This window comes from Melanotaenia boesemani, chromosome 12, assembly GCF_017639745.1.
Source record: "Melanotaenia boesemani isolate fMelBoe1 chromosome 12, fMelBoe1.pri, whole genome shotgun sequence".
In the NCBI taxonomy this organism is placed as follows: Eukaryota; Metazoa; Chordata; class Actinopteri; order Atheriniformes; family Melanotaeniidae; genus Melanotaenia; species Melanotaenia boesemani.
The window spans coordinates 20,129,553-20,154,405 of record NC_055693.1 but is presented as its reverse complement, the minus strand read 5'-3'; the positions used below and the strand labels follow the sequence as shown (position 1 = coordinate 20,154,405).

General features: G+C 40.2%; 1 protein-coding gene across 2 annotated transcripts in view; it reads left to right on the top strand.

Moving 5' to 3' along the window:
* The first annotated feature begins 378 nt into the window (after positions 1-378).
* Positions 379-24,853, top strand: part of si:ch211-45c16.2 (mitogen-activated protein kinase kinase kinase 13) — a 29,921-nt gene continuing 5,446 nt past the window's right edge. The window contains exons 1-7 of one of the 2 annotated variants that reach the window (XM_042001702.1): positions 379-434; positions 13,261-13,330; positions 21,368-22,065; positions 23,050-23,233; positions 23,342-23,533; positions 24,320-24,478; positions 24,612-24,770. In XM_042001702.1, coding sequence (XP_041857636.1) covers positions 21,441-22,065; positions 23,050-23,233; positions 23,342-23,533; positions 24,320-24,478; positions 24,612-24,770 — 1,319 coding nt within the window. In that variant the 5' untranslated portion in view covers positions 379-434; positions 13,261-13,330; positions 21,368-21,440. Of the gene's footprint in view, positions 435-13,260; positions 13,331-14,438; positions 14,618-21,367; positions 22,066-23,049; positions 23,234-23,341; positions 23,534-24,319; positions 24,479-24,611; positions 24,771-24,853 lie in introns of those variants that run through there. The other variant, XM_042001703.1, reaches the window with a different exon arrangement.

Below are 24,853 nucleotides of genomic sequence, written 5' to 3'. Positions count from 1 at the left end.
CACTGTACAATTGTACTATGTATAACTGTGCATGTGACAAATAAACCTCTTTGATCTTGAAATATGAAAAACCTTAACTCAAAATGTACAGCTGTATGAAAATGACATGTCCTTTTAAAATCTTCAAAGTTTGAGCCGAAAAAATAAGAAAACTAAAAGAAATATTAGCTATCACACTGGAGTACTTAAGCACAGTAACTATGTAAATACTGTACAATACAACAGGCTATTAAACTGATTTAGCTCGTCTTTTTCAGTCGTAGTCGGAATCTTGCTTTTTATAGACGATCTTTGATGAGCAGTCTACAGGTGGACTGGTGAGAGTTGTCCGGAAGTGACGCATGACGCTCATGAGACTGTACCATTCTAGTAAATAGATGGACCGAGAGGCAGTAGCAGCCGGACATCACCGCGGGATTCAGAGACGCGAAACGGTAATAATATCAGATTTATGCTACTTTTAAAACTACTTTTCGTCTCCTTGTAAAATTAGAACCGTCCGGTTTGAGCAGATTTCAGAGGAAACACTTTGGTTTGATTTTAGGGTGAAGATAAGTGCGCTGGCTGAGGCAGCTGTCAGTGAGCTGCGATTTACAGGCTTTAACACGACGACCCTGGACTGTTACACCAACTGTTCAGTCGTCCCTATGAATGGACTTTGAGCTACAAATGTACTTTATTTCAGAGCTGTTTAAACATGAGCTTACATCTCTAGTTTTCATTTTAGTAACCTAAAGGGTGATGTACAGTAAAGTAGATCCTGTCTATACAAGTATTTAAATGTTCGGGTTCTTATTACCTTTCATTATGTAACAATTTTTAACACTGAACTGTTTAGTTTTACAAAGAGACTCTTCAATTGTGTGTTTCAGGCATCAGAAGAAGGAAATTATAGGTTTGCTGGGCCGGTGTGGGGTTAAAATTATAGAGGCCGGTGAAGAAATGTTTGTTTTGTGTTCTCAGATTGTATTTTTGTCTACGTGGCTGAATAGTGAAAGAGTTTTTGGCATTGAAAACGTTAGTTATTATTCAGGTTTCTTTTTATCTTATATTTTTATATGGTCCAGGTTAAAGCGCCACGAATTAAATCAGATGCTCTCCAGAAAATCCCACCTCTTTTAGTTGATATTTAGGTTTAGGTTGTTGACATATTTTAATATCATTGACATTAGTATAAATATGATTAAATATTCTTTTTATTCCTGTAAAAATGTGTAATAAACAGTAATAGACACACAGTTAACTTTGATTATGATACAAGTTGTTGTGCAGCTGTGTAGGCTTCATGTCTGGATGCCTACACAGCTGTTTATTGGTTTGCATTGCCAAACAAACATTTAATTCCAAAAATCTGTTTGCAGTTAAAATAAGGGCTTAATTTTCAGCATGTTTGTCTTTTAAAGTAAATTTCAGCCATTTTTACATTCTTAAAAAAAAGAAAAACTAGCTGCCTATTTGACAACTTTACAGCAGATTTGTGTTTAATGTCTGTCAAATTTAAGTCACAATTTGTTCATGTTAAAGGCTAAATTGTAAACTACAGCTTCCACAATGACCTCAGTAAAAACATCACCAAACCATTTGTGACAGAACTGCTCAACAGAACCTTTGGGTGGTTGCAGAGCTCCTGCATTAAATTGCATTAGTTTTTATTAAGAGGCATCTAATAAGCTGACCATGCATGATCGCCTACTGTCAGATGTGTTTCTGGAAACGTTTCACCCCTCATGCTCTTTGCGAGCAGCACCCAGAAACCATCTTACACAAATCACAATCAATCATTCATCTGTCTTTCATGAGGACTTCATGTCACAACAGCTTCATGGTTCGTGTCAACTAGACGTACTTTGACAGTCAGTCTGCAGAAGAAAGTGTTGTATGTTTGAGCAGTGGATGCTGTGTGCTGTCTCCACAGCAGCATTGTTTTCCAGCCTCATTGTGCTGAGTGCGACATTTCCAGTAAGTGTCCACGTGTGTCACTAATGGCTTTGCCTCGCTTGTAGCTGCTCCCCCACAACTGTGGTGCAGTTACAGGTCAAACTCGACACCAATCAGCCAAATGCAGTCTCCCGCTTACACTGCGCCGAAGGCTGAGCCTCTCAGGTGTTCTTTGTCTTTTTTAACTGTGGCAGACAGCTTTACAGCAAACGTGAGCAGCTACACATGTGGCTAATTATGCTATTTCTATGTGCCAAGACAGCAGTGACATTGATCTGGAGCTCTTCCACTGAGAAAGAATGAATAGACAGTTTCTTGTCCACATGATGCATTAGTGGAGGTATGAAACTACAACATCTGTTTCATTTCCTGAGACATTAGAAACAGAGAAGAGTTTCCTCCAGTCTTGCATGCAAATAAGAAAATGCATGCTTGTAAATAGAATTTTACTGTTGCATAAAGGATGAGGACATGTTGTTTGTGAAGATGTATAGATTATTGGATTTATTCATATTTGGTAATCAAATAATGAGGCAGTGTGTGTGAATACTGTTTGGTTAACTGAGTATTGTTTTAATATGGACACAGTTGTGATGATATTTTATTTTCCAAAAACACAAATTATCTAATAATGTGAGATATCCTTGCACACAAATGAAATTTTGACATGTTTTAGGCCAACTTAACACACCTGTATGCAATTAATGGGTTATTGTGAAGAAGTTGACAAGAAGCAGTTGGATCCATTTGATTTTATTCAGGTGTGTTAGATCAGGGAAACAATGAAAACCTGCAGGATACCGGCCCTCGAGGACCAGAGTTTGACACCCCTGTTTTAGGCTAAGGTCAGGCTCTAAACATATTTCAGGCTAAGGGTAATATGCCTTTTGTGTAGTGACAACACACACACGCACACACACAAACACAAAAAACACACCTATTAATGGCACATGATGTGACTTGGCGTGTTATTAATATGTTGTTTTATGAGGCTGAGCTTATGTATTTCAGTTTTAATTTGATATCTTTTATCTCATGAAGACATTTAAATCAGTAATTACATCTAATACTGCTTGTTTGTCTGCCACAGTTTTGTCTGGAGAGACACATTCCTTTTTAATGATAAACATGGGAACTAGTTATCATGGCTCAGTACTACATAAGGTACAACTTTCCAGGGCTGGAAATACCCACTTAGGTTGTAAATGCATGTAAAAATGGGATTTATTATTTTGTCCTGTTTATGCGAATTATTCTTGTCCAGTTACTGTAGAAATATGTAGAAGTTCACCAGCCTTATCTTTGAAATTCAACCCTCAAATCCTGCATCTCGAAGTCGGTCACCCCGGTGAAACTGCTGCATTGCATCATGGTGTTTGTTTCAAGAACACCTGCACATCTGCTGTTGAGTCCCAAGCATCAGCAGAAGGTTACAAAGGTCCTGATGTTGGCATCCAGACAGGAAGCTGTATTAATGTAATTGACATGTGTAGCAACAGAAGCAGTGTAGTCTTGCAGCTGGTCAGATTTCTCTAATCCCGGTCCTGAATCCTCGCCTGGCCTGTTTTGGGTCACATTAATGCAGCAGTTGGAGCTCTGAGGTTCTACCAGACTGCTCTGTGCTGTGTTACATTATCATGCATCATTTTGAAAGGTTGTATCTGAACATGGTGATTTGACCTTTTTTGGACTTAGACTTTAGCAGCCAGGCCCCCACCCCGAAATCTGTGTTTTTATTCTGTAACCTCGTATTTTCCACAGGTGGTGTGTCTTAATTGTGTGGTGGGTTATATAACATTTTAACAGTTCCATATGAAAACATAATTATTTAAAAAATATTATTTTAGCTCTATAGGCTTTTATGACAGAGTTGCTAGAGAGGAAAGGAGCTCAGAGACAGAGGAGGTGACCTGCAGCGAAGGGCTCCAGACCAGAATTCGAAACTGGCCATGGCTACATGGAGACGCTGTGGCCAATATGAGCTATCTGGTCAACCACATAAGCTTAGCACCATATTTTCCTTTAAAAATATTTATTTTCATTTGTTGTACGTAGCAGACGCTCCTATAACTAGTTTTACTAACATCACTGATGAATTTCCCCACTGATCATCTTCAGGACAGCCCCCAGCTGCAGCTCAAACACTAGGAGAAGGGGGGTTTGGGAGGCTGCTCTCATTTTCTGACAACATTCCTTTTATTTATTATTTTTAACACCTCACACATGACTGATCAGTCGTGACAGAAAAAAAAAAATCACCCCAGAACTAGTTTTTATGAAACAAGCGTTTTGTAAACCCCTCAGTTGTTGTACAGTTGGAATTTAATCCAATAGCATGAAATGAAAACCAGACTTTGCATACAGATTCTACATCTTTATATGTAGAAATGTGTCAATAAAGATCCTGTCAATAAAATGACTGTTTAAATTTAATTTATTTGACAGTGTAGATGTAAAAATATGCTCATATAATGCAGAACTGATGCAGAAAGGCCACTAAGAAAAGCACATTTTTTTATGTTTAGAAAATAAAAATGGACTGGTCTGCATGTCTCTGTACTCACCGTGGACCAGCACATCCTCAGTGAAGGAAAAAAAAAAACTTTTGGTATTAAGATAATCTTTTGGGGAGAAAGAGAATATTAAAAATAGCCCTTGCATAGGTAGAAAAGCTGAGTGCTCACTGCACATACACTGCGGCCTTTGAAGAGCAGATGAGTGGAAACAACCAAACAACAAATGCTCGGATGAAGGAGAGACCTGAAAGAGGATGTCCCTCCTCCATCCATCCATTTCTCTCATCTTTATCTTTGCCGTCTTCCTTCCTCCCCCCTGCTCCCTCCCTCAGGCCTTCTCCTCGTTTCCTTCCTGCTGACTGACATTTCAGTAATGATGCTGTGTGAGCTCCACAGGCCCTGCCTCCGCCCCGGCTTACTGTGCACACACAGAACCAGCTTGTCACACCGAGAGCCTGCCTGGCATTCTTCATATCTATCACACCAGTGAATGCCAAAAAAGACAGCTCAGGGTGGTTAAGAAAATAATCAATGCCCATCTTCTGGGCTCATCTGGGCTGTAGGCCCCTCTGGAAACAGGGGCATCACTTGCCAAAAATCACGTTGGATACATTTGCAAGAGTCTCATTGGTCAGCCTGTTTGAGGACTGGGATTTTGTTAAGAAGTGGGTTAAGCTCTACATCCCTTTCTGTTTGGGCAGGGGTATTACAGCTGCAACTGTGAGGGGCTTAGATTAACTTAGCATTGTTGAACTCTAAGTGTGCCAGGGTTTTGCTGCTAATATTGTGCTGCCTTTGCTTCATAAAGTCCAAACACCTTGAAAACCCTTTACAGGAGAGCCGGTGTGGGAATTTGGATCAAGATACGGTTACAATGGATGCTCTCTCTCTATCTCTGGTGCTGTCTCCTCAGTGTGTGCTTCATATGCTCAATACTGTATTCACGCAGGATCGCGTGGTTTTAAATGTACTTCTCTCTTGTGATATTTGTGCTAGCTGTGCTTCTATAATTACCACAGCCTGCAGCGCCTCATGGGGAGCATATTAACACACACGAGTGGAGGAGCAAGAGCTGAAGCACAAGTCATACAGCCTGCATGTGTGTGAGTGTGTTTGAGTACCTCTGACCTCTGATGTGCGCATCTTTAAAATAGAATATGAATAGTAGGGATGCACAATTATTCCTAGATAATGGTAATAGTTTGTATTTATGTATCTGTGAGTAATGGTTGTCCAAAGCAACGGGGATAATAATCCCATCAGGTTGTGCAACAAACCTGAAAAATAATTTCTGCTTTTCTCAAATTTGAGGATTTCTGTCTTACATTTTAAATGAAATCTTAGATATCTCTCAAACAGCATGATTTAAAATCCAGAACAAAAGCTGGAGGAATGATGACGGGTCTGTCCTGAAAATACAGTCGGTTAAAAAATGTGCTAATGTTTAAAGTTTGCTCCATTCACATTAAGCTGTTACATTTATTACTGACAATATGATGGATGGTTAAATGACACTTGCCTGCATTTGCATCCCTGATCCCCTAATTCACAAGTGAGATTTTTTCCAACAGCTGTATTTCAACTTTTCTTAGAAAAGAAATTCAGATTTTCAGACATTCAGACATAACCCAAACCTGACAAAAATGTTCGAAACAGACATATTTTAAAATGTGTCTACAGCTGAATCAGACTCCCCTTTGCAAGCTGTTTTCCTCTGCCATCTCTCCCTTAGACGACACCCGCTACAGTGGCTGTGAATGTGTGATTTAGAGCAATTAATTCTTATCTATTTATGCTGTACACAAAAACACATGAAACCCTATAGAAATGTGTAACATGGACAAGTTTTGTGGTAGTAGAGCTGAGGCTGACTTCCTGGTTTAACTGGGGTCTCAGTGTGACAGTATCAAGATACTTTTTTAGCTCCTGGAGAAACAGGAAACATGGAAAACATATTTAAGACCATGAAAAATGGGCAAAAAGTGTACACTTAAACATTTAATTGTTTCATGATTATGCTTTGGACAAACTTACCAATGACATTTAATGGGAAAGTGTCCAAACCTTTGACTAGTGGTGTATAACATTCAGATGAAAAAGAAGTTAGAAGTATGAATAGAGCACCAGACCTTTTATGCTCTTTCTGGCTTTGTGAATTTGCTCAGAATCTACCCCACATATTCATGAATTAACCCATTTGTTAAAGTCTGCGATCTACAGGTTCTTCAGTAGAAGAACTGAGACCAACAACCTTTAATCTCAGATATTTATTACTCCAAATATCACAACTAGCAACGTTGAATGTTTTAATCAGTTCTAAAGCTATGAGTATGTTTGCATACCCTCTATCATTTTTATACACTGATTATTTTCACTTACATATAAGCATCCTGGAGTCTTATCCCGGGTGTAATCAGGCTGAGAAGGTGGTGTGAAATCAGGTGAGCCATACTGCAACGACATGCATAGAAAGTGTTCAAGTTTTTCTATTTTCATCATCTCGGCCAATATGATCATGATTTTGCCAACAGAGAAAGATCAGAAACATGGTAAAGAGGCTTGTGTGTTACAGAAATCTATCATGTATCAGCGTGCTCTAGGTGGCATATTGGGGTTTGTCAGTACCAGTTTAAAATTGTCTACAAATGTCTGAAAACAGAGTAAAATCAGTAGGAAACTGATGCGCATGTGAACATGATCAGTATTGTTGTTTGATACTGTACAGGGCATCTCTGCCCTGCAGTCTCCTCTGGTCTATGTGCAGTTCTGACCTTCTTTTGTCGCTAACCTTCCACTCCAGTGAGGAACAGCAGCTGGATGCAACCCCAGCTACAGCCCCACATACTTTCTATATCAGCTTTCTATTGCTGTGGAAGTGGGAGGTGAAGTGCTCATGAACACATGCCTGCTTGTGTTTTCTTCCTCCCACTTCTGTAATACTCTTAAGAAGCAAGAAGGTTGCAGAGCTTTCAAAACATTTTGTGTTATCTAAGAGTGTCTGTTGTGCGTGGCATTAGAGTCCCAAGCACAATCCACTAAATCAAGCTTTGGATTACCAGGTGCATGCAGATGAGAGGGAGGATAGTACGAACAGGCTTTCTGCCTGCTGCTCCTCATCTGTTAGCTGCTGCAGCCCACTGTCAACTCACGATATAGAGAAAATCGGGATAGATGGATTGTTGTTGGTGCGGGTCGAATCCTCTGTGGGTGTGGAACAGTCATTGTTATGTAATTTCCTCTCTGTGCTTATTGGTCAGAGTATGAGCTGTTGGTGGGCTCAGCACTGTCATCTCACAAGTATTATCTGTCTCTTAGCTTTAGCCACTGTTGTGGGCAGGACTCACTTATCAGTGTTTGCCTAAACAGCCCAACCAATGCTGGGCTGGATTACTTTCTACCATCTACTTTAGTTAAACTGGTTTCACCATGAAGTTAACACAGTTAGTAGCTTACCATCAAGTATGAATAAGGAGTTAATGAATAATGGATACAATGTAAAGCGCTTTGAGTGCCTGGAAAAGTGCTAAATGTTAAATCTAAAAGTAATAAATGTAATTTATTATTATTATTATTATTATTATTATTATTATTATTATTATTATTATTATTATTCACCCTTTAACCAAACACTGTTCAGCTGACTGACTGATTTATTGAAGTGAAATTGGTTCCAAGCACATGTTCAGAATCAGGGAATTAAAAAACAAAGTGTAAATAAGTCAGTTCCAGCCTAAAATAATCCTTTTGTCTCGTACAACAAAAGGAGAATTATAGTTTTCATTTTTAAGCAGTTTAACACAAAAATGTCCAGAAACTTCTAACACTTAAAATAATCCTATTATTCTTCAATATTCGTCAGCAGACATGCTTTCTCTGCTGGTTATAAAGGATGACTTTTACATTAGCTATTTGTATTTTAAGAAACAATCTATTTTATGATCATTTTTTCACAGCACAGCATTGTATAGTAACAGTCAGAGTTTACTGTTTGCTTTTTAAGATCAAAATAATTCAGTAAACTAAAAAGATACTGAGCAGATACTAAAATATTGTCATCTTTAAACAGTCTGACTACCATAAATGCCGACAGCCGTGTGTTATTATATGAAGGCAATCATAAACAAGGAGACTTTTTTCTTACTGCAGTCTCTCTCTGTCTTTGCAGACAAGACCGGTTTACTCTGTCCTGATAACATCAAACGTTTAAACCTGTGGTTGGGGAACGCTTTCATTGACAGTTTAATTGCCTTTCATCCTGTTTTAAAGTTTGTTATGTTGATTGTGTTGGGGGTTGCTGGTTCAGGATCTCTTATGTTGAGGCACACATCATGTGTGTGGTATGTTAAATTTCTACACATGAAGTTCATTTTACATATGGGGACATCTATCAAGCTATTGCTAATTTTCAACTCTTTCAACTTTTGTCCTTCACTTGAGAGGAAAATATACTTTTATTGTCACTGTAATTACTTTGCAGATTGTGATTTTAATTTCTTCACTATGTGATTAATGTCAGTAACTATATACGTGTGTGTGTGTGTGTATGTGTGTGTGTGCGTGGGCTTTTGTGTCTGAACCTGGTCCCCACCTGTGATGGCAGATTGTAAAGGTAAACCGCTGTAAGCTTATGTGTGCTATGCTGCTTTGTCTCTTATTAATGCGAGGACACAGGAGCTGTCAATGCTGCTGTTCCGCTGCTGGTGAAATAGTAATGAGTGTGTATAACAGAGCTGAGCCAGTTCAACAGCTCTGTTGCACTTGGAGGCGAGGCCAGGGCACATGGAGCACCGAGTGGCTGCACATCGTGATGTGCCAGAGAAGGAGACGGAGCAGGAGGCTGGAATGAGGCAAACTGAGAGACTGAGGTCTGATTCTTTTTAAATCTTTGCTTTGGACTGTTTAGATGTATCACTGGACCTTGTAGCTTATCTAAACGCTTAGCAAGAAAGAATTATATCATATTATCACATTTGACACTACTGAATAAAATTATATCTGAGAGCTTGTTTCATAGAAAACTATTTTTTTTATTTAATGTATATTTACTTTTAAAATGATCTTGGATTTGAAACTGCGAATTAGTTTAATCCATCGTTAGAATTATTGATATTTTTGTTTATTGATCATAAATCAACTTTTGAAAATGGAAGCACAGGGCCATATTTGCTTTTCTGATTGAAAGAGGACCAAAGCGAATTGTAGTTTATTTTCAGTTAGTGACAGCAGGCTAAAAGGAAATTTAAAGATATAATTTTGGGCTCTAAAAATATACAACTGGCTGACTTCGCATTGATTTCGTTTATTAAACCATTAACTGCTGATTTGATATATTAATCATATTTTAGGTGGTATTACAATATATCATTGATAGGATTTAGATTTAAAAAAGGGGGAAGACTTTCAAGTCTTCATCCTGCTCATTTCTCTCTTTTAGTTTTTACAGACATGCAACTGTTTCTGTTTGTTTTGTTTTTATTGAGCATATTTTTATTGTTCTGGTCTCTTGAATATGAATATGTGCAATCCTGAAAGTGGAAAATTAATTAAAGATAAGTAATAGTTACATAATGTCTGCATGTTAGCAATAAAGTCTTGGTAATATTTTGTTTGCTGGAAACATTTGTGTTTTCAGGTGCAGCTCCTTTAGAACGTCAGTGGGACATTTCAGGACTATAGTTACTGCGTGAAATTAACACGTAGGATTGTTGAAAAACTCATCTAGTTTCTGCCTCCCTATGAAACTCTCCCAAACAGCATGAGTGTTATTTTTTTTCTTGGCATATGTATAAATATCCTGTAAAACTGATGGGAGTTAGGAAGGCTGCCCCACTTCAGAAAAAGATCAGTTTTCTCTGATCGATCAGCTCTAGTAACCTGATTAAACTTGGATGCATAATTTGTATCTCCCCTCAAATCCAGGAGCTATGAGAAAAAAACCAGGAAGTCATAAAATCCTAATTTTTACTTAGTCAGAATATTTGTGATTGTAGGGCCTTCTGCTGTATACTTTACCAGTCAAAAGTTTGGACACACTTTCCCATTAAAAGTCATGGGTAAGTGTGTCCAAACCTTTAACTGGTAGTGTATATGTTGTATTACTGAAGTCAGGTCATATATCAGCATTTACATGAGTATTAATCTCATATCAACTTCAAAGCATTTTGACATTTAAAGTGTCTACAGGCTAGAGGTGTGTAGTAAGATTTAAGTTAACACCATAGTGAATTAAAGACAACTTTACCATTTGTTTCATGTCAAAGCTTGGCAGGGTTGTCAGTAACAAATGATGAATCATCATAACCAACAGTACATGGTGTCCACCTGCAAATTTCTGTTAGGCAGGCTAATGACTCGCCCACAGAAGTGTCAGAAACAAGTAAACAAAGATGATTTGTTCTGTTAAGATGAGACGATTCCAGGTGTAGATATCTGTTTCATTGTTGGCATCATGCACAGAAAGTAGGCTTCTTTTTTCCTTGTTTCTGTTTCATGTGAAACTTTTCTTTATCCGGGTCTGAAAGGCTCTCTTTGAGGAAGCTGTGATCAAAGCAGACACGAGGAAAGCTCAGATTTCAGCTGCTCTGCTCATCACTCTCCAAAGCAAAATGGAAATTTTTAATTGATGTTGGATAAATCAAATTCTTGTTACTGTTAACAAAATTGGATCAAGGAAATTGAATAAAAAATGACTCAAACTATGATCTGTTCATACTTCACAGTGTATTAAACTGAGACCTTTGAAGTATTGTGATGTTGATATGTGAAATATTCACATGATCAGCTGTTAAATTAAACAGTTAAATCCTGCAGCCAAGTGGTCTGCACTTGGAGTGCTTATTAATCTTTTTCCAAAACACTTAACAGTGTGTTTGTCACATTTCCCACAAGCACCACAAACCAGGGACAGCAGATCAGAGTGGGATCTGAATATACCAGCTCAGGTCTTTGTCATCTTCCTTGTGTTGCCGTGTGCTTGGTCTGCAGCAATTCTGTTACAAGTCAGTTACCTCAGGGGTTAAACTGGGGTTTTTCCATAGAGATGGATTCTTCAGTTTCAGGGTTGCTTTAAACATACCGCATGAATGCACTGAGAAAAAATCTGACTTTACTTGATAAAGTGGAACTAAAACAAGTTCCTTTGTGGCTATAGTCTAATCAAAGTCCTTTTAGATACAAGCAGATCAAATCTTAGTGCTCGTTGTGTTTTTCTGTCAAAAATAAGATCAGTTTTGCCACCAAAAGAGAGATTTTATCACATTTGGAACTAATTTACATTTTACGATATTAAAAATGACACAGTTTAGTTTCCACAGCTTTTGTTGACGCTTCAAAGTTCCATTGAAGCAAATACATTTTTGAAACATACAATATGATAATTAAAGGGTTAATTAATTAATATTAGTCTTATTTCTATGATGGTAAAGGTAATAAAAGCCAAAAACATCAGGATAATTTATTTGTATTAGTTAATGTGATAGCTAAGAACTGGTTTGACTGGCCTATGTTCTAAAGCCAGGGTGTAATTTAAAGTGATATTGTGTATAAACCACCACTGTCCCAACAATGGTGTGAAAATTTGGTTGGTTTTCAATTTGAGCCCAGCAGCTTGATTTGACAAGTATACATATATATATATACATATACATATATTACATATATATGTATATAACTGCTACAAGTCAACAATTTAGTTACATTTAGTAAAGTTTAGACGTCGATTAAAAGGCATATTATAAATTTGCATTCTGCTGAGTCTACATTTTTGTTCCTACCTTTTACATTCAGTTCTTTGCTGCCTGTTTCATGTGTGAAAGAATGACAAGTTACTGAAGCTGGCAATCTGTTCTGTACACAAACAAGGGATTGTGCTGAGATGTGGATGTGTTTATTGGTGCTTTACAACATAACTGTTGCGAATCACTATGGGTTTCAGTGTAAATTTTGCTTATGGTTTGTATTTCATAGTGGTAGTACATGTTTTTCCACACGAGCACAGGCTTACAATCGGCTGAACTTTGGAATTTCAGCTTTAGAGCCTGGCTTAATGTTTTCACTGAGCAAATAGATCAGGTATTAGAATTCCACTTTCCTGTGGATATCCACTGCCTCGCTCTCTCTTTGTCAATATTTAACTAAAGCTCTATGTTTGGGAATTCCCCGTCTGGTTTTTATGCAGGATTGTCTTCATCACCACAACAAGAATAACACTTCATCTTATGCAGCCAATCTTGCTTCAACTGTTCAAAAAAAAGATGTACTTTCCCAAGATCCCAGAGTTGGCTATCACAGGTATATCACAGCCACATAAGAGCCAGCATCCACAGCCATCTGCACTGTGACTCTTAAGTGTAATTTCACGCCATTTACAGGCAGCGTTTGAACGCCTTTGCCTCCACTTCGCCCCAGGATACCAGCCCTGCTCTGCTGACAGGGTCCCCTGCAGGGGTGTGGCTTGAGGACAGAGACCGGACAATGCTGCTTCGAAATCCCAACCCCCCATGCTCTCCATGGATCATTATCTTTCCCACTGCCCCCCCCCCCCAGGGGTGTGGACCTTAAACAAGAGCACTAAGGGAAGCATCTGTTCGCTAAGCTTTTCCTCCCACCCACGGGCTTCCCTCTTAATCAGTCTTTTTTTTTATTTACCCCCTCTGGCTGCAGTCAGTTTTAGTCTCTGCTACAACCACCTCCGTACACCCACACCAACACTAGTCCCCTTTGTCTATAGTTGCTCTTCTATGATCGTCAGTCTTCATGTCACTCACACGTATGAACTTCTTCCTGCTCTGTTTGTGTTTGTGTGCAGTTACGAAGCAAGAACCAGAGACCAGATCACACTGTGCAGACCTCTGAGATGATCAGAAACCGCCTGACAGGTCAGTATGTACAATATACACGCACACACACCATGGACATGCGTGCAGAGTAAACACTGGTGAGAAGAAGGGCTACATAATGTGGTGACACTTGAGCACACTGAGAGGAAAAAGTCAGATTGTGAGACATTGGATGACCTTTTGTGGAAACAGAAGAGCAATTCTGATAGTTTTGCTTCACCATTTAGGTTTTTTATTGTTGTTTTCAGTCTGGAAACTAGAATTATATTAAATGTACCTAATATTGACTGCTGTCGGGTGGTTTGATTTGAGATTTGATTAGAAAAAATTATTTTTATAGGTTATCTGTTGATTAATTAACCACTTCAACATGAAAGTCTTTCAGCCTGCTGTTGAATACAAACTAGCTTCCCAAGAGGAGGCTCAGTTGTAGAAAGAATTTAGGTAAAAATGTCAGCACATCATAATAATTTCATGACTAAACATTAAATTTTACTAGAGAAATAGGACAGACACGTGTGTGCATAAGCAATAGGATGCACCCTCGCTTAACTCAAGATTTCCAGTGATAACAGCAGAAATACAGAATATTAAAGCCATTGAAACAGATAGTTGTTGTGTTTAGTGTCCAGTTTTTTGTGCTACAGAGGGTGCGTTTTGTTGTGCCACCACACGTGACTTTAAACCCAGTTGTTTTGTAGGCAGTCTATGAAAGACTGCACACACTAACATTGCATTAAAATTCAAATATCCAATGCAGTATACAGCCCACAGTCATGTGTCACAATTGGCATGGACAGAACTGATTACTGATTTTGTACAAAGAGATTTTCTCTTGTGCAGAAACGGTCTGTCCTACTTATAGAGACGCCACCGCAGCCTAACCTGCTGTTCCCAGCTGGTGCTGCTTTGAAATACCCCCCCTCCTCCTCCGTCTCTCCTCCTCTGCTGTCCTCTTCATCTCTCTGTGCTCCTCCCCCTCCAAGTCTGCTCGGAAAGCTCCACCCCTAAAGACCCCATTCTTCCTCCTCCTCATCTGCTCTTTGAGCCACATCCTTGCTGCGTCAGACACCTCCATTCATGAAAAGTGTGACGTGAGCGGGTCTTCAGCGACCTGGTGACGATACATGTCTCGCACCCACTCATGGCTCAGGTGCTGTGGGAGTTAGAGGAATGTCTTTCTCCCTCTCACTACCGTTCTTGCCGTCTTTTTTTCTCGCATCCTGACCATCATTTCAGCCATTCTCACCGGGTTTTATCTTTTTTTTTTTTCTCCATTCTTGCCTCAGAGCTGAGAGACGACCATGAATCTGAGCTCTGTCCGCTGTGAGTAATCTGCTGATGCTGAGTCTTTGTCGTTCATCTGACTGGAGGCACTTCTCCTGTTTGTGGTTGTAGTTTATTTCCAATGATTAGCAGGTCATCTTTTATATACATCACATGTTTGCAAGGAGAAATGGTTTTGTTTGTGTTTGTGCTGTCTGCATGTGAATCAAATGTCAGTGTTTGTTCAGCAGTGCTGCAAGAGTGTGTTGAGTGGTCGTGCGTCGGTGTGTGCAGGAGCTATTTTAAGCTCAGCAATGACGCTGCTGCTGCTTTTTGATGCAGTGCTTTTCTATGCCCTCTGAAGGACAGGTGGGGATTTAGGTAAAGGTAACACAATGCCCCCATCTCCCCCTTTTGCCTCTTTGATTCATGCAACCATATGAATCAAACACACTCGCTGGGGCATGGTGGACAGGCTTTTCTGGAATGCACGTGTTTTGTGTATATCCACGAGCGGTTCTGTATGTGCACATACACAAATCATGCTGACTGCTTATCCACAGTGTTGTTTAAGCTAAATGAACTTCATTGGTTCCTATGTGCCTCTGCTCGCTTTATCATTTTTTACCCTCCCTCCTTTGCATCCTCATCCATCTCTTAATTTACTTGGCAGCAGGAAAGCTCAGAGTGTGCCCACCTCTGTCCTCTGCTAAGCATGTTTATGTAACTGCACAGGATGAATAGCCAGCAGCCAGGCTTTAGAGGAGAGGAAGAGGAGGAGGGGTGGAGCAGTGAAGAGATCCATCTATCTATCATATTTTCTACTTTTTTTTTTTTTTTTTTTTTTAATGGGAGCATATTCTTGTTTGTCAGGGGTTTGTCTCCAGTGTCTGACTTCAGCTGCTGGGTTAGGATTACTTCTGAGATTTGCATGAGTGTTGTGTTTTTAAGTGTAAGCAGAGGGTAGTATGAGCCAGGAGCTAAGGGTAGCACTAATGTGTATTGATTTGCTGGCTTTCTGCTATAGCAGAATCTGTCTTTAGGCAGGAGAAAGAACATGTAGTCCAACACCCACTTGCTCCCATTACTCTCACATGTCTGACTTCCTTTTTCTTTTCTTTTTTTTTTTTTTGCTCTTTAACTTTGAGTATTTTCATATTCCATCCATTAAATTGTGTCAGTCACAGCCAGTCTTCTGTGATATGCATGTTTTTCTGTCTTTCTCCTTGTTGGCGGGCCAGGCAGGCCATCCCTATTAAAAGAGCACAAGGGGAATTGTTGTGGCAGCAGCTGCTCTGGTGTGCAGTGTTGTGTCAAGCGTGTGTGTGCTGCTGTCTCCTGGTCGTGCAGGGCAGACAGGCCCAGTTCACATGGAGCCGGCTCCTCTTGTGTCCTTTGTTGTCGCTTTGGGAGTCTTTCCCATTGGAGCGATGGTTGATACAGTATCTGCTGCCCGCAGCCACAGTATCTGCAGAATGGTAGTTTCTCTCTCTGTTTTGTCTCTTTCCCATTTCTTTGCTTTCAGTCTTTCTTCTTCCTGCTAGGAAATTGCCCTCCATATCATCCTCATTCTGCATGTGCCTCTCTGTCCTCCTAATCTGCTTTTTCCTCCTTGGCCCTACCGCCCCTTTCTGTCTTATTAAATTCATCAACTATCTGGATAAATCTGGTCAGGATTTATAAATATAGTCCTGCAAAGCTATATTGTTAGGCATCACTAGGAGCAAAGTGTCTGCTTGATAAAAACAGGCAGATGTTGGAATCTTGCAGATTTTAGCCTGTGTGTCCTGGTTGCTGCACTGGTTGTAGCCTCACTGAGAGGTTGGGGAATTAAGCTGGCGGGGAGAGTATGTGACGTGTCTGTGGCGCACGCTCCTTTTCTTCAGTTATTTATTTTCTCCATTTCTGGCTGGTACCAGCTGAAGCTATCTGAGGTGCAGGTTATGTGTGTGTTTGAATAGCTGGTGGTTCAGTGGGTTCCTCTTAATCACAAAGTCAGATCTGTCAGAAGTCGGATTCACGTGAACTTATTTTGCTGCACTCCCTGACAAACTGGTTTTACTCACTTATTTTTTTGTGCACGGTTGTCTCATCAGGTCTATTTGCACCTGACTCATCTTTTTCTAGCCATAATCCAGCCTTCACAACCAACAGCCCATACTGCACACAGTATCTGGCACTTTCCCCGTGACTTCAGCCGCAGCTTTGACCTTGTTCTTGTTTGCCCATCAGTGCCCATCAAACCCTAAACTAGCAGGTAGGCGGGCAAGGATAATTACTTTGTGGCCCACTTTCTTTTAAAGCCATCATGGGTAAGTCAGCCCAGGTGAGTCACCATAGGGAATCAGAATATGATGAAAGGATTTTAGGGAAATGTCAGCCATGAGATGGCAGATGGATGAAAGATGTGCCAGAATTTGTTTATTTTCCTTTCCACTGATGTCCCCACACCAGCAGATGATTACTTTAACCCACCTACAGCAGGCTGACACTTCCCTCTGGCAGGAATCATGGCCACGGCAGAGAGAGAAAGCTGATTTAGACATCGGCCCTCATCCATCAGCAGAATTTTTTTTTTTCTTTCCAATTCCTCTTTTTTACTATTGATTTTGCCAGATATTCTCTAGTTCAACAATAACAAAGGCATCTGTAAGCATCATGCTTGCACATTTGCCTTTTGCACACATAATGAACACAGCTGCGAAAGTCCATAGTCTGCACTGACTGGGAAAACCAGTACAGATATCAGTTAAGCTGTTCACCTATGACCCAGAATAACAGACTATCACATGCTCGGTGGAAACCAGCACTGTTTTCTCCATCTGTTTTTTACCTTGTTTGAGTTAAGAGAGGAGGTGAAAAGGGACAGAAACATTCATGTGCAGGTATTTAGCTTTCTTTCCAGAAATAAGCTCTTCAGAATGAGTGTAAGAATATAACTCACTGTGCTATGGTCATGTATGATTAGCTGGATTTGTTTGTGAGTTGTATGAAATCCGAAAGTACTGAACAGTTTATGAAAAGCTGAGACTTTTCTGCTTTTTCAGTATTAAATTGTTGCCAAACACAAAACAAACTTTTGGACAGAACATCGAAAAGGTTGTTGTTATTGAAGCAAAACTGCTGTGCTCCTTTTGTGATGGCCTTCAGGCTTCCGGCCTCTCCAAACCTGAGAGCCAAATGAGACTGAGCGTGACTGCTAGCATAAGGTCAGGATGGATGCTGTGTTGACATGGTAACGTGTGAATGATGAGGTGGGACAGAGGCTAAATTGGTTCTTTGTTGGAGGCGCAGCTGTCACCTGAAAGGAGGTACCCCTGTGGGTCCCAGCAGGGCTTCTCCTAATGAGGAGCAGAGTGATGAAGACACAGATGACACTGCTGCTTCCTGGGTTTGTGTGTGAGTATGAGTGCAACGTGAATGGCTGTTGATGTTAAAAGTGTCCCCGCTCCTGCATTAAAATGTGCAGCAAGGTTTAGCTGCTGTTTGTAAAACTACATTAACCATACTGAAGTTCACTGAGTGATACAAGAACTGCCCTCCCCTGTGAATTGCTGGGAGTAGTGGGATTATTGGATCTTGCCAGACACACCCTGTGTGTGTGTTCTCGCTGAACCTGATCCCTCCCGCACCACCAGCTGCTATACACACACATGCACTCATATGTGGTGGTAATTAACTATTATAGAAAGATCTTTCCCTACCTAAACTGCTCCATAGCTTATCTATATACTAAACATGGGTAAAACCTTAACACTTTGTTTTATTCACTCTTGACATAATTTCACCTTTAGCAAGGGAAACATTTAAATATGAAGAAGATAAATAGAGGGGGAGGGCTGAATAGGGTTTATGTTTATACAAGCATGTCTCTAGAGCCCTGTAGAAGGATTAAAGGATCAGCCCCTGATAATTTATCCCTCTCTATCTCTCCCTTTTATGTGTGCTTTCTTTCTTTCTTCACATAATTTATTTTATTAAATTATTAAATTAAATTATTGTATCCTCCTCTCAACCAATATCCACTTTTTACAGTCCCCTGTTTTTTAACTTCAGAGGGACAGCTAGAGTGTCCTTGTTCATCACGGTGATCCCTTTCGGAAAGTCCTGTAAATAAATGACTATGTAAATGAAACCCAGAGCCCCTCTTGATCAGGCACAGACATTATTCATGGGATTCTATGCACATAGAGATTTTCCATTCGAGATTGATGGAAGCAAGCAAGAAGTTTTTTCCCTATTCTCTGTGTCAGAAAACAGACTCATAAAAAGTCAAAAGGGATCAGATTTTTTGTCAGGTTGTACTCTGTGGAGATAATTGTAGCGTTCCGGTTTTGAATGGTTGGGTGTTGGTGTGCATGCTGTCGCCTGACTGACCACATCCACCCCACTGTGGGACATGTCACAAACCCAGTTCTGAGAATTGTCTGTGAGGTGGAATTACAGCGTCGGCCTGTGCTCGCACAGCTCGTTTGTCTCTGCTTTGGAAGGGACGGATTTATTGGATACCTGAGAGAGCATTCTCTCCTTCCCCTGCACTCTCAGCAGCCTGCTTAGAGACAGACCTGCATTATAGATGAGCTGCAGCAGCCGCCACACTCTCACAGCGCTCAGGTTACCCCCAGTGGATCATACACATGCAGTACATGCATCTGCACAAACATGCAGGGGGCATCTGTGTGGACCAGAAGCCTTGGATGTATAGTTTGGAGCTATGAATGTGTCCGGTTTGAGTCTTGTCAGGGACTTTTCTCCATTCTCTCTCTTAGCCCACTTTCATATTGTAATCAAGCATTAAAAAAGTGCAAAATGCAGCAAATATGTCATTAAAACACATTCTTGGGATGATGTTATAGCATTTAAAATGAGCTTATCTGCATTAGTGTTATCAGGCATAAAGAGTATTTTCACTCAAGCCAAGAAAAAAACAGAACCGCTCACTCGTGTCACTGCTTTCTGAAGAGAAAAAGAGTAATTGTGTTTTTATTTTTTCATCGGACTGCTTAAGTGCCCTCTTTGTTATGAAAACTTCCACATAAAACAGAGCAAACAATGTCCTCCCTCAAGGACTTTGATCTCCAGTTTCTAATTGCACACATGAACTGCTTGATTGGCTAGCTCAGGTTATGTCCTCATGGGTTTACAGGGAGACCACATTTAATATATACGGTCATTGATTTACTGCCTTGTCCTTTTTTTTTTCTTTCTTTGACTGAAATTCAAAGAAGACTCAAACTACATAAATGACCTTCTGTTTCTATAAAAACTCAGTATGGGCTACACTAACTGAAGATTAATGTTGCAGTGAGAGTAAGATTTAAGTAGTTTGGAGTTTGGCAACTGTGCTGGAAAAAGACGACCTGCCATGCTGCATTACTTATCAATATACCTCACACACATTCATTATCTGACTAAAGTTAAATTAAAGTGGCTGTAAACTACTATTGATAGTATGTAGGAGTACAGAGTACAGCAGTTTTCCCTGTTACTTTGTTTTATTACAAACATCATTATGGTGCATATAAAGAAGTAGTGAGTTCTAGGGAAAAAAAATATGAATTTTATTCCAGACTAGCTCTCTTTCTGAGAAATTACTGAAGCTTTTTAAAAATAAACTGTGACAATTCAGCTTCCTGACAGTAAATCCTGAAGTAATTATTGATTATCAAGGTTCAGAATGCAGACAAAATTAGCTCTATTCAAGGTTCACTTATGAGCTTTTTATGAGCATTCAGCTTAATTTCATGGTCCTTTTGTTATCACATGATCACTCATCTTCACCTGGGTTACTAGATAATACCTGCGCCAGTTTCCCATGAAGATTGTAAGACATGAGTTGGTAGGTGGGGCTTTAGTTGATTATTATCTTGTTATCAAAGTCCACTCATGTGTACGTTTTTACTACAGGTGAACAGGTTTAGTTGGACTGAATTATGTTTGAAATTTCTGTTTTTTGTTTCTAGTTGTGATAGCCAGGTTAAACCTATGAATTAATTAAATAAATAAGTGATTATCTGTATTTGTAAGTGGACTATTGGAACCTTACATTTAATTTAATTTTTTATTTATTGGACAGTTTTACTGAATAAGTGTGCTGTAATAGATTTACTATTCTGTTTTTATATTCTACCCTTGACCCTGGCTCAGAAGTGTTTTGTGTAACTAAGATGGTAAAAATCTTTTCATGCTGATTATGGGAGTAAAGAAAAAGTATGTATTTATTGCTGCAGATGTGTGTTTGCTGCTGCCTGGGTGGTGTCTATGGCTGGCACTGCTGTTTAAGCAGGCTGAATGAACTGTGTGTACCAGATGTCTTGCTCTAATACACAGTACAACCTTTAATCCCTTCTATACTGTTACTGCTTGACAGAGATGATAGAAAAAGCCTCAGTTCTACATGTGAGTGTGTTCGTGTGTGATTGGTTTAGTCCAACTGTTTCCCATAAGTTTCCCAGAATTGCATTATTTTTATTTACTCTCTAATGTCATTTTGTCTCTCATGCACTGATTTAAAGCCCCTCTGACATCCTCCTCCCCGCGGTGTTTGCACTCCATAGCTTAAAATAATAATCATTAATGTAATCCCTCTCAATCCCTGATCTATGGGAGGAAATGAGAGGATTTTGTTTCACTTTGTGGAAGTAATAGGGCCCCATCATGAAAACAGTTGTAATCATACATGCTTTTTATTAGAAGTGACTACAGTGCATCATCTAAATTAATTTAACCTAAACTTTTTTATTTTAATATGAGCTCCATATTTCAGTTAACACATTTCTTTCTTTTTGTGACTGCCTTTCTGTTCTGCAGGTGATTTTCAGCATTCAGAAAAGCCGTTACATTAGGACGCGTAACGCTCATCGTCACTGGGCAACCGGTGCACATGCACGACACCATGGGTAGCTCCCCAGAGGTGCTGTCTTGGACTTCCTGCCCCAGTCTGTTGGTGGGGAAGCTGAAGGAGGAGCTCAAGCTCAGTGTAGTTGGAGACGCCATGAAGAAATCCAGCTCGCCTAATTCCCAACCCCAACCTCCTCAGGCCCCTGTCTCCAACTTACCGCCTCAGATTATCACAGACCTAGCTCCCCCGACACAACTGCCTATTCCCTTACAGACACCTGGTCAGGATGAAGACTCTTTGTTGGGGGGTATCAGCCCAGCAAACACAGCTTTGAGTGTGGACTCGACACGGAGTGAAGGTGGACACTTTGACAACAGCGTGCTACAGCTGCAGGAGCAGGATCAGGAGGAAGCAGGGTCACCGGCATCCTGTGAGCATGGCGGGTGTGGCAGTGGCATGGATGAGCAGATGGGAGAGGGGGACTGTCCTGTAGACCACAGTGGAGAGGGCAGGCCGAGCCACCCACATCCCGATGACATCAAGCTTCACTTCCAAAGAGCAGGTCCCGGGTCAGGAGGCTTCTTGGAGGGCTTGTTTGGCTGTCTTCGACCTGTCTGGAACATTATAGGGAAGACATACTCAACTGAATACAAGCTACAACAGCAAGGTTAGTTCTTGGTTTCAGCTTTCCGCACGCCATCAGTGCAACACACTAAATCCTCTGTGTTCGACTGAAATGAACCTGTCTTTTTAAGCCTCCTGAGAAACAGGCATTCCCCTCCCAATGTTCTCAGAAACTGTAATTGAATATCTATTTAAGCTTCGGTTTATTGCTGTTGTGAGTGAGCGTACACTACTGTCAGCATGTTTCAAGGTCATGGTAAAGGTAGGCTCACCTTGCTGCTGGGCTGCCCATTCAGGCTGGACATGCAGGCTGTGGGATGCAAGTCGAGGTCAGACAGAACTGGGCCAAGGCTTGCAGTTGGTCAGTTGTGCAGAGGGCTGCAAAGCAGCATAGCTTCTCCTCTACAGTTTCAAAAAGCATATAACAAAAATAGAGCACCATGTGACTCACTAAATGTCTTTTATAGATTAATGCATAGAACGTAAGGTTTGTTATTGCTCGCCATAGCTAAGTTATATAATTCTTAGTGCTGCTGCGTGTTTTTTTCAGTGGTAGCTGCATATTTCCACTTCTCAGTTATTGTGTTACAATATGAGATTTAAACTACAAGATTATCATTTTGAAAGATCAGGTGGGTTTTGATTTGTAAATGTCTTTTTTCTCCTTAAGGATAAAATATCTGTAAACAGTGTAACACTTCAGCTTTCATTTGTCCCAGACTAACAGGATTTGACATGTAAATTACTGGGCTGTACAGATGCTCTTCGGCAGATTTTGTTACCTTAATAGAGAGGCAGGCTTGAAGACATTTCCTCTTGTTTCCAGCCTCATACCAAGCTTAACTAACAGAGTGCAGTGCTTTTATATTTGCAGTAAAAACCTGGGCGAATAAGCTTGTTACTACTGCAAAGAAAACATGACAGGACAATGAATAGATGGACTCAAACCTATTCAAATTTAGACAACTGATTCATGTGTCTTAAATGTAGTTGTTACAGTGACTAAAAATGATGTAACTGATTTCAGATATGTGGGAGGTTCCGTTTGAGGAGATTTCAGAGCTGCAGTGGCTTGGCAGCGGTGCACAGGGAGCCGTCTTCTTGGGCAAGTTTCGCTCTGAGGAGGTTGCTATCAAGAAGGTGCGAGAACAGAAAGAGACAGACATTAAACACCTGCGAAAACTCAAGCATCCCAACATCATCAGCTTCAAGTAAGCCTACAAGGATACCCTTGTAGCGTTAACTTATACTCATTGTTTTCAGCTGGTGGTGCTTCAGCAGTGTATGAACACATTTTCCTGTGTTTTTATCTATCCCAGGGGTGTATGCACCCAGGCACCTTGTTACTGCATCATCATGGAGTATTGTGCCCAAGGTCAGCTATATGAAGTCCTGAGGGCAGGGAGGAAAGTGACCCCCAGGCTGCTGGTTGACTGGGCCACAGGCATCGCCAGCGGCATGAACTATCTACACCTTCACAAAATCATCCACAGAGATCTCAAGTCTCCCAAGTGAGTTACTATTTTGTCACATAAGGTAGCATAGATTTTCTTCACTTCTTTGAAATTCTTACTCCTGTGTTTGCAAACTTTGTTGTTTTACCCTGACAGATCATAAAAGCCAGTGTAGTATTTACTAATGTGGTTGGAAAAATGCAGAAATACAACTGTGTGCATTGTGTAAAGCAAAGTTATTTCCTCTTGACTTAAGGGAAAATATTTATTTTGTGCTCTCCTGGTGTATGATTGTTATTCAGCAGTGTATGGAAGCCATGGTCATGCTCTTAAAGCTGATCTGTAAAGCTTGATGGACCAGCTCAGCAACTTTATTTAAGATGTCTTGGACCACAGCCACAGCAACAATTCAGCCTTTCAGCTCTGGATATGGCGACATTAACTCAAATGCCATCCTTAAAGTTAATAAAAGCTGTTTCTCTCAGAGTTGGAGTAAGACAGAGTGTTCTCTCTCATCCTGCGTTTCCTGTCTCTGCAGTCCTGTCTCTGTTGCACTGTTTCTCTAATCAATATCATCATGCTGCTGCAGCACTTCCAAACACTGTATTAGTCAGCAGAATGATAGCAGGCTGAATGTGCTGGAAAGGTCAGTCTCATTTGTCTAATGGGGTGACTCAGAGATGCACTTTTGTAAAAATGGTAGAGTATACCTTTTGAAAATACCAGTGGAATATCAAAACAGACGCATCATCATCAGAATGTGTCCTTCATCTTGGATCAGCTCATAATCAAATGCATTCACTGTGATACTAAAAAGTTGTAATGTTTCCTTGTGTGTTTTAGTGTTTTGGTCACCCACAACGACACTGTGAAAATTTCTGACTTTGGAACATCCAAAGAGCTCAGCGACAAAAGTACAAAGATGTCATTTGCAGGTACAGTGGCATGGATGGCCCCGGAGGTTATAAGAAACGAGCCTGTATCTGAAAAAGTAGACATCTGGTGAGTACTAACTTAGCACATTTAAAGTTAATACTGAACATGGGGAATTGTTATAGATTCCATCTATATAATTTAGAAGTGAGTCATATGATAAAACTGTTGCGGTGAAATCTGTCCGTCTTGTGTGCTGCAGGTCATTTGGAGTTGTGTTATGGGAACTGCTCACAGGAGAAATTCCCTACAAAGACGTGGACTCCTCTGCCATCATTTGGGGTGTTGGCAGCAACAGTCTTCACCTTCCTGTTCCCTCCACCTGCCCAGATGGGTTTAAAATCCTCATGAAGCAAACATGGTGAGTGTGGACCAAGTATTAACAACCATCCATTTAAAGATCTTTAAGTGAGTTCAGTCTCAGTCATAAGTTCCTTATTATTC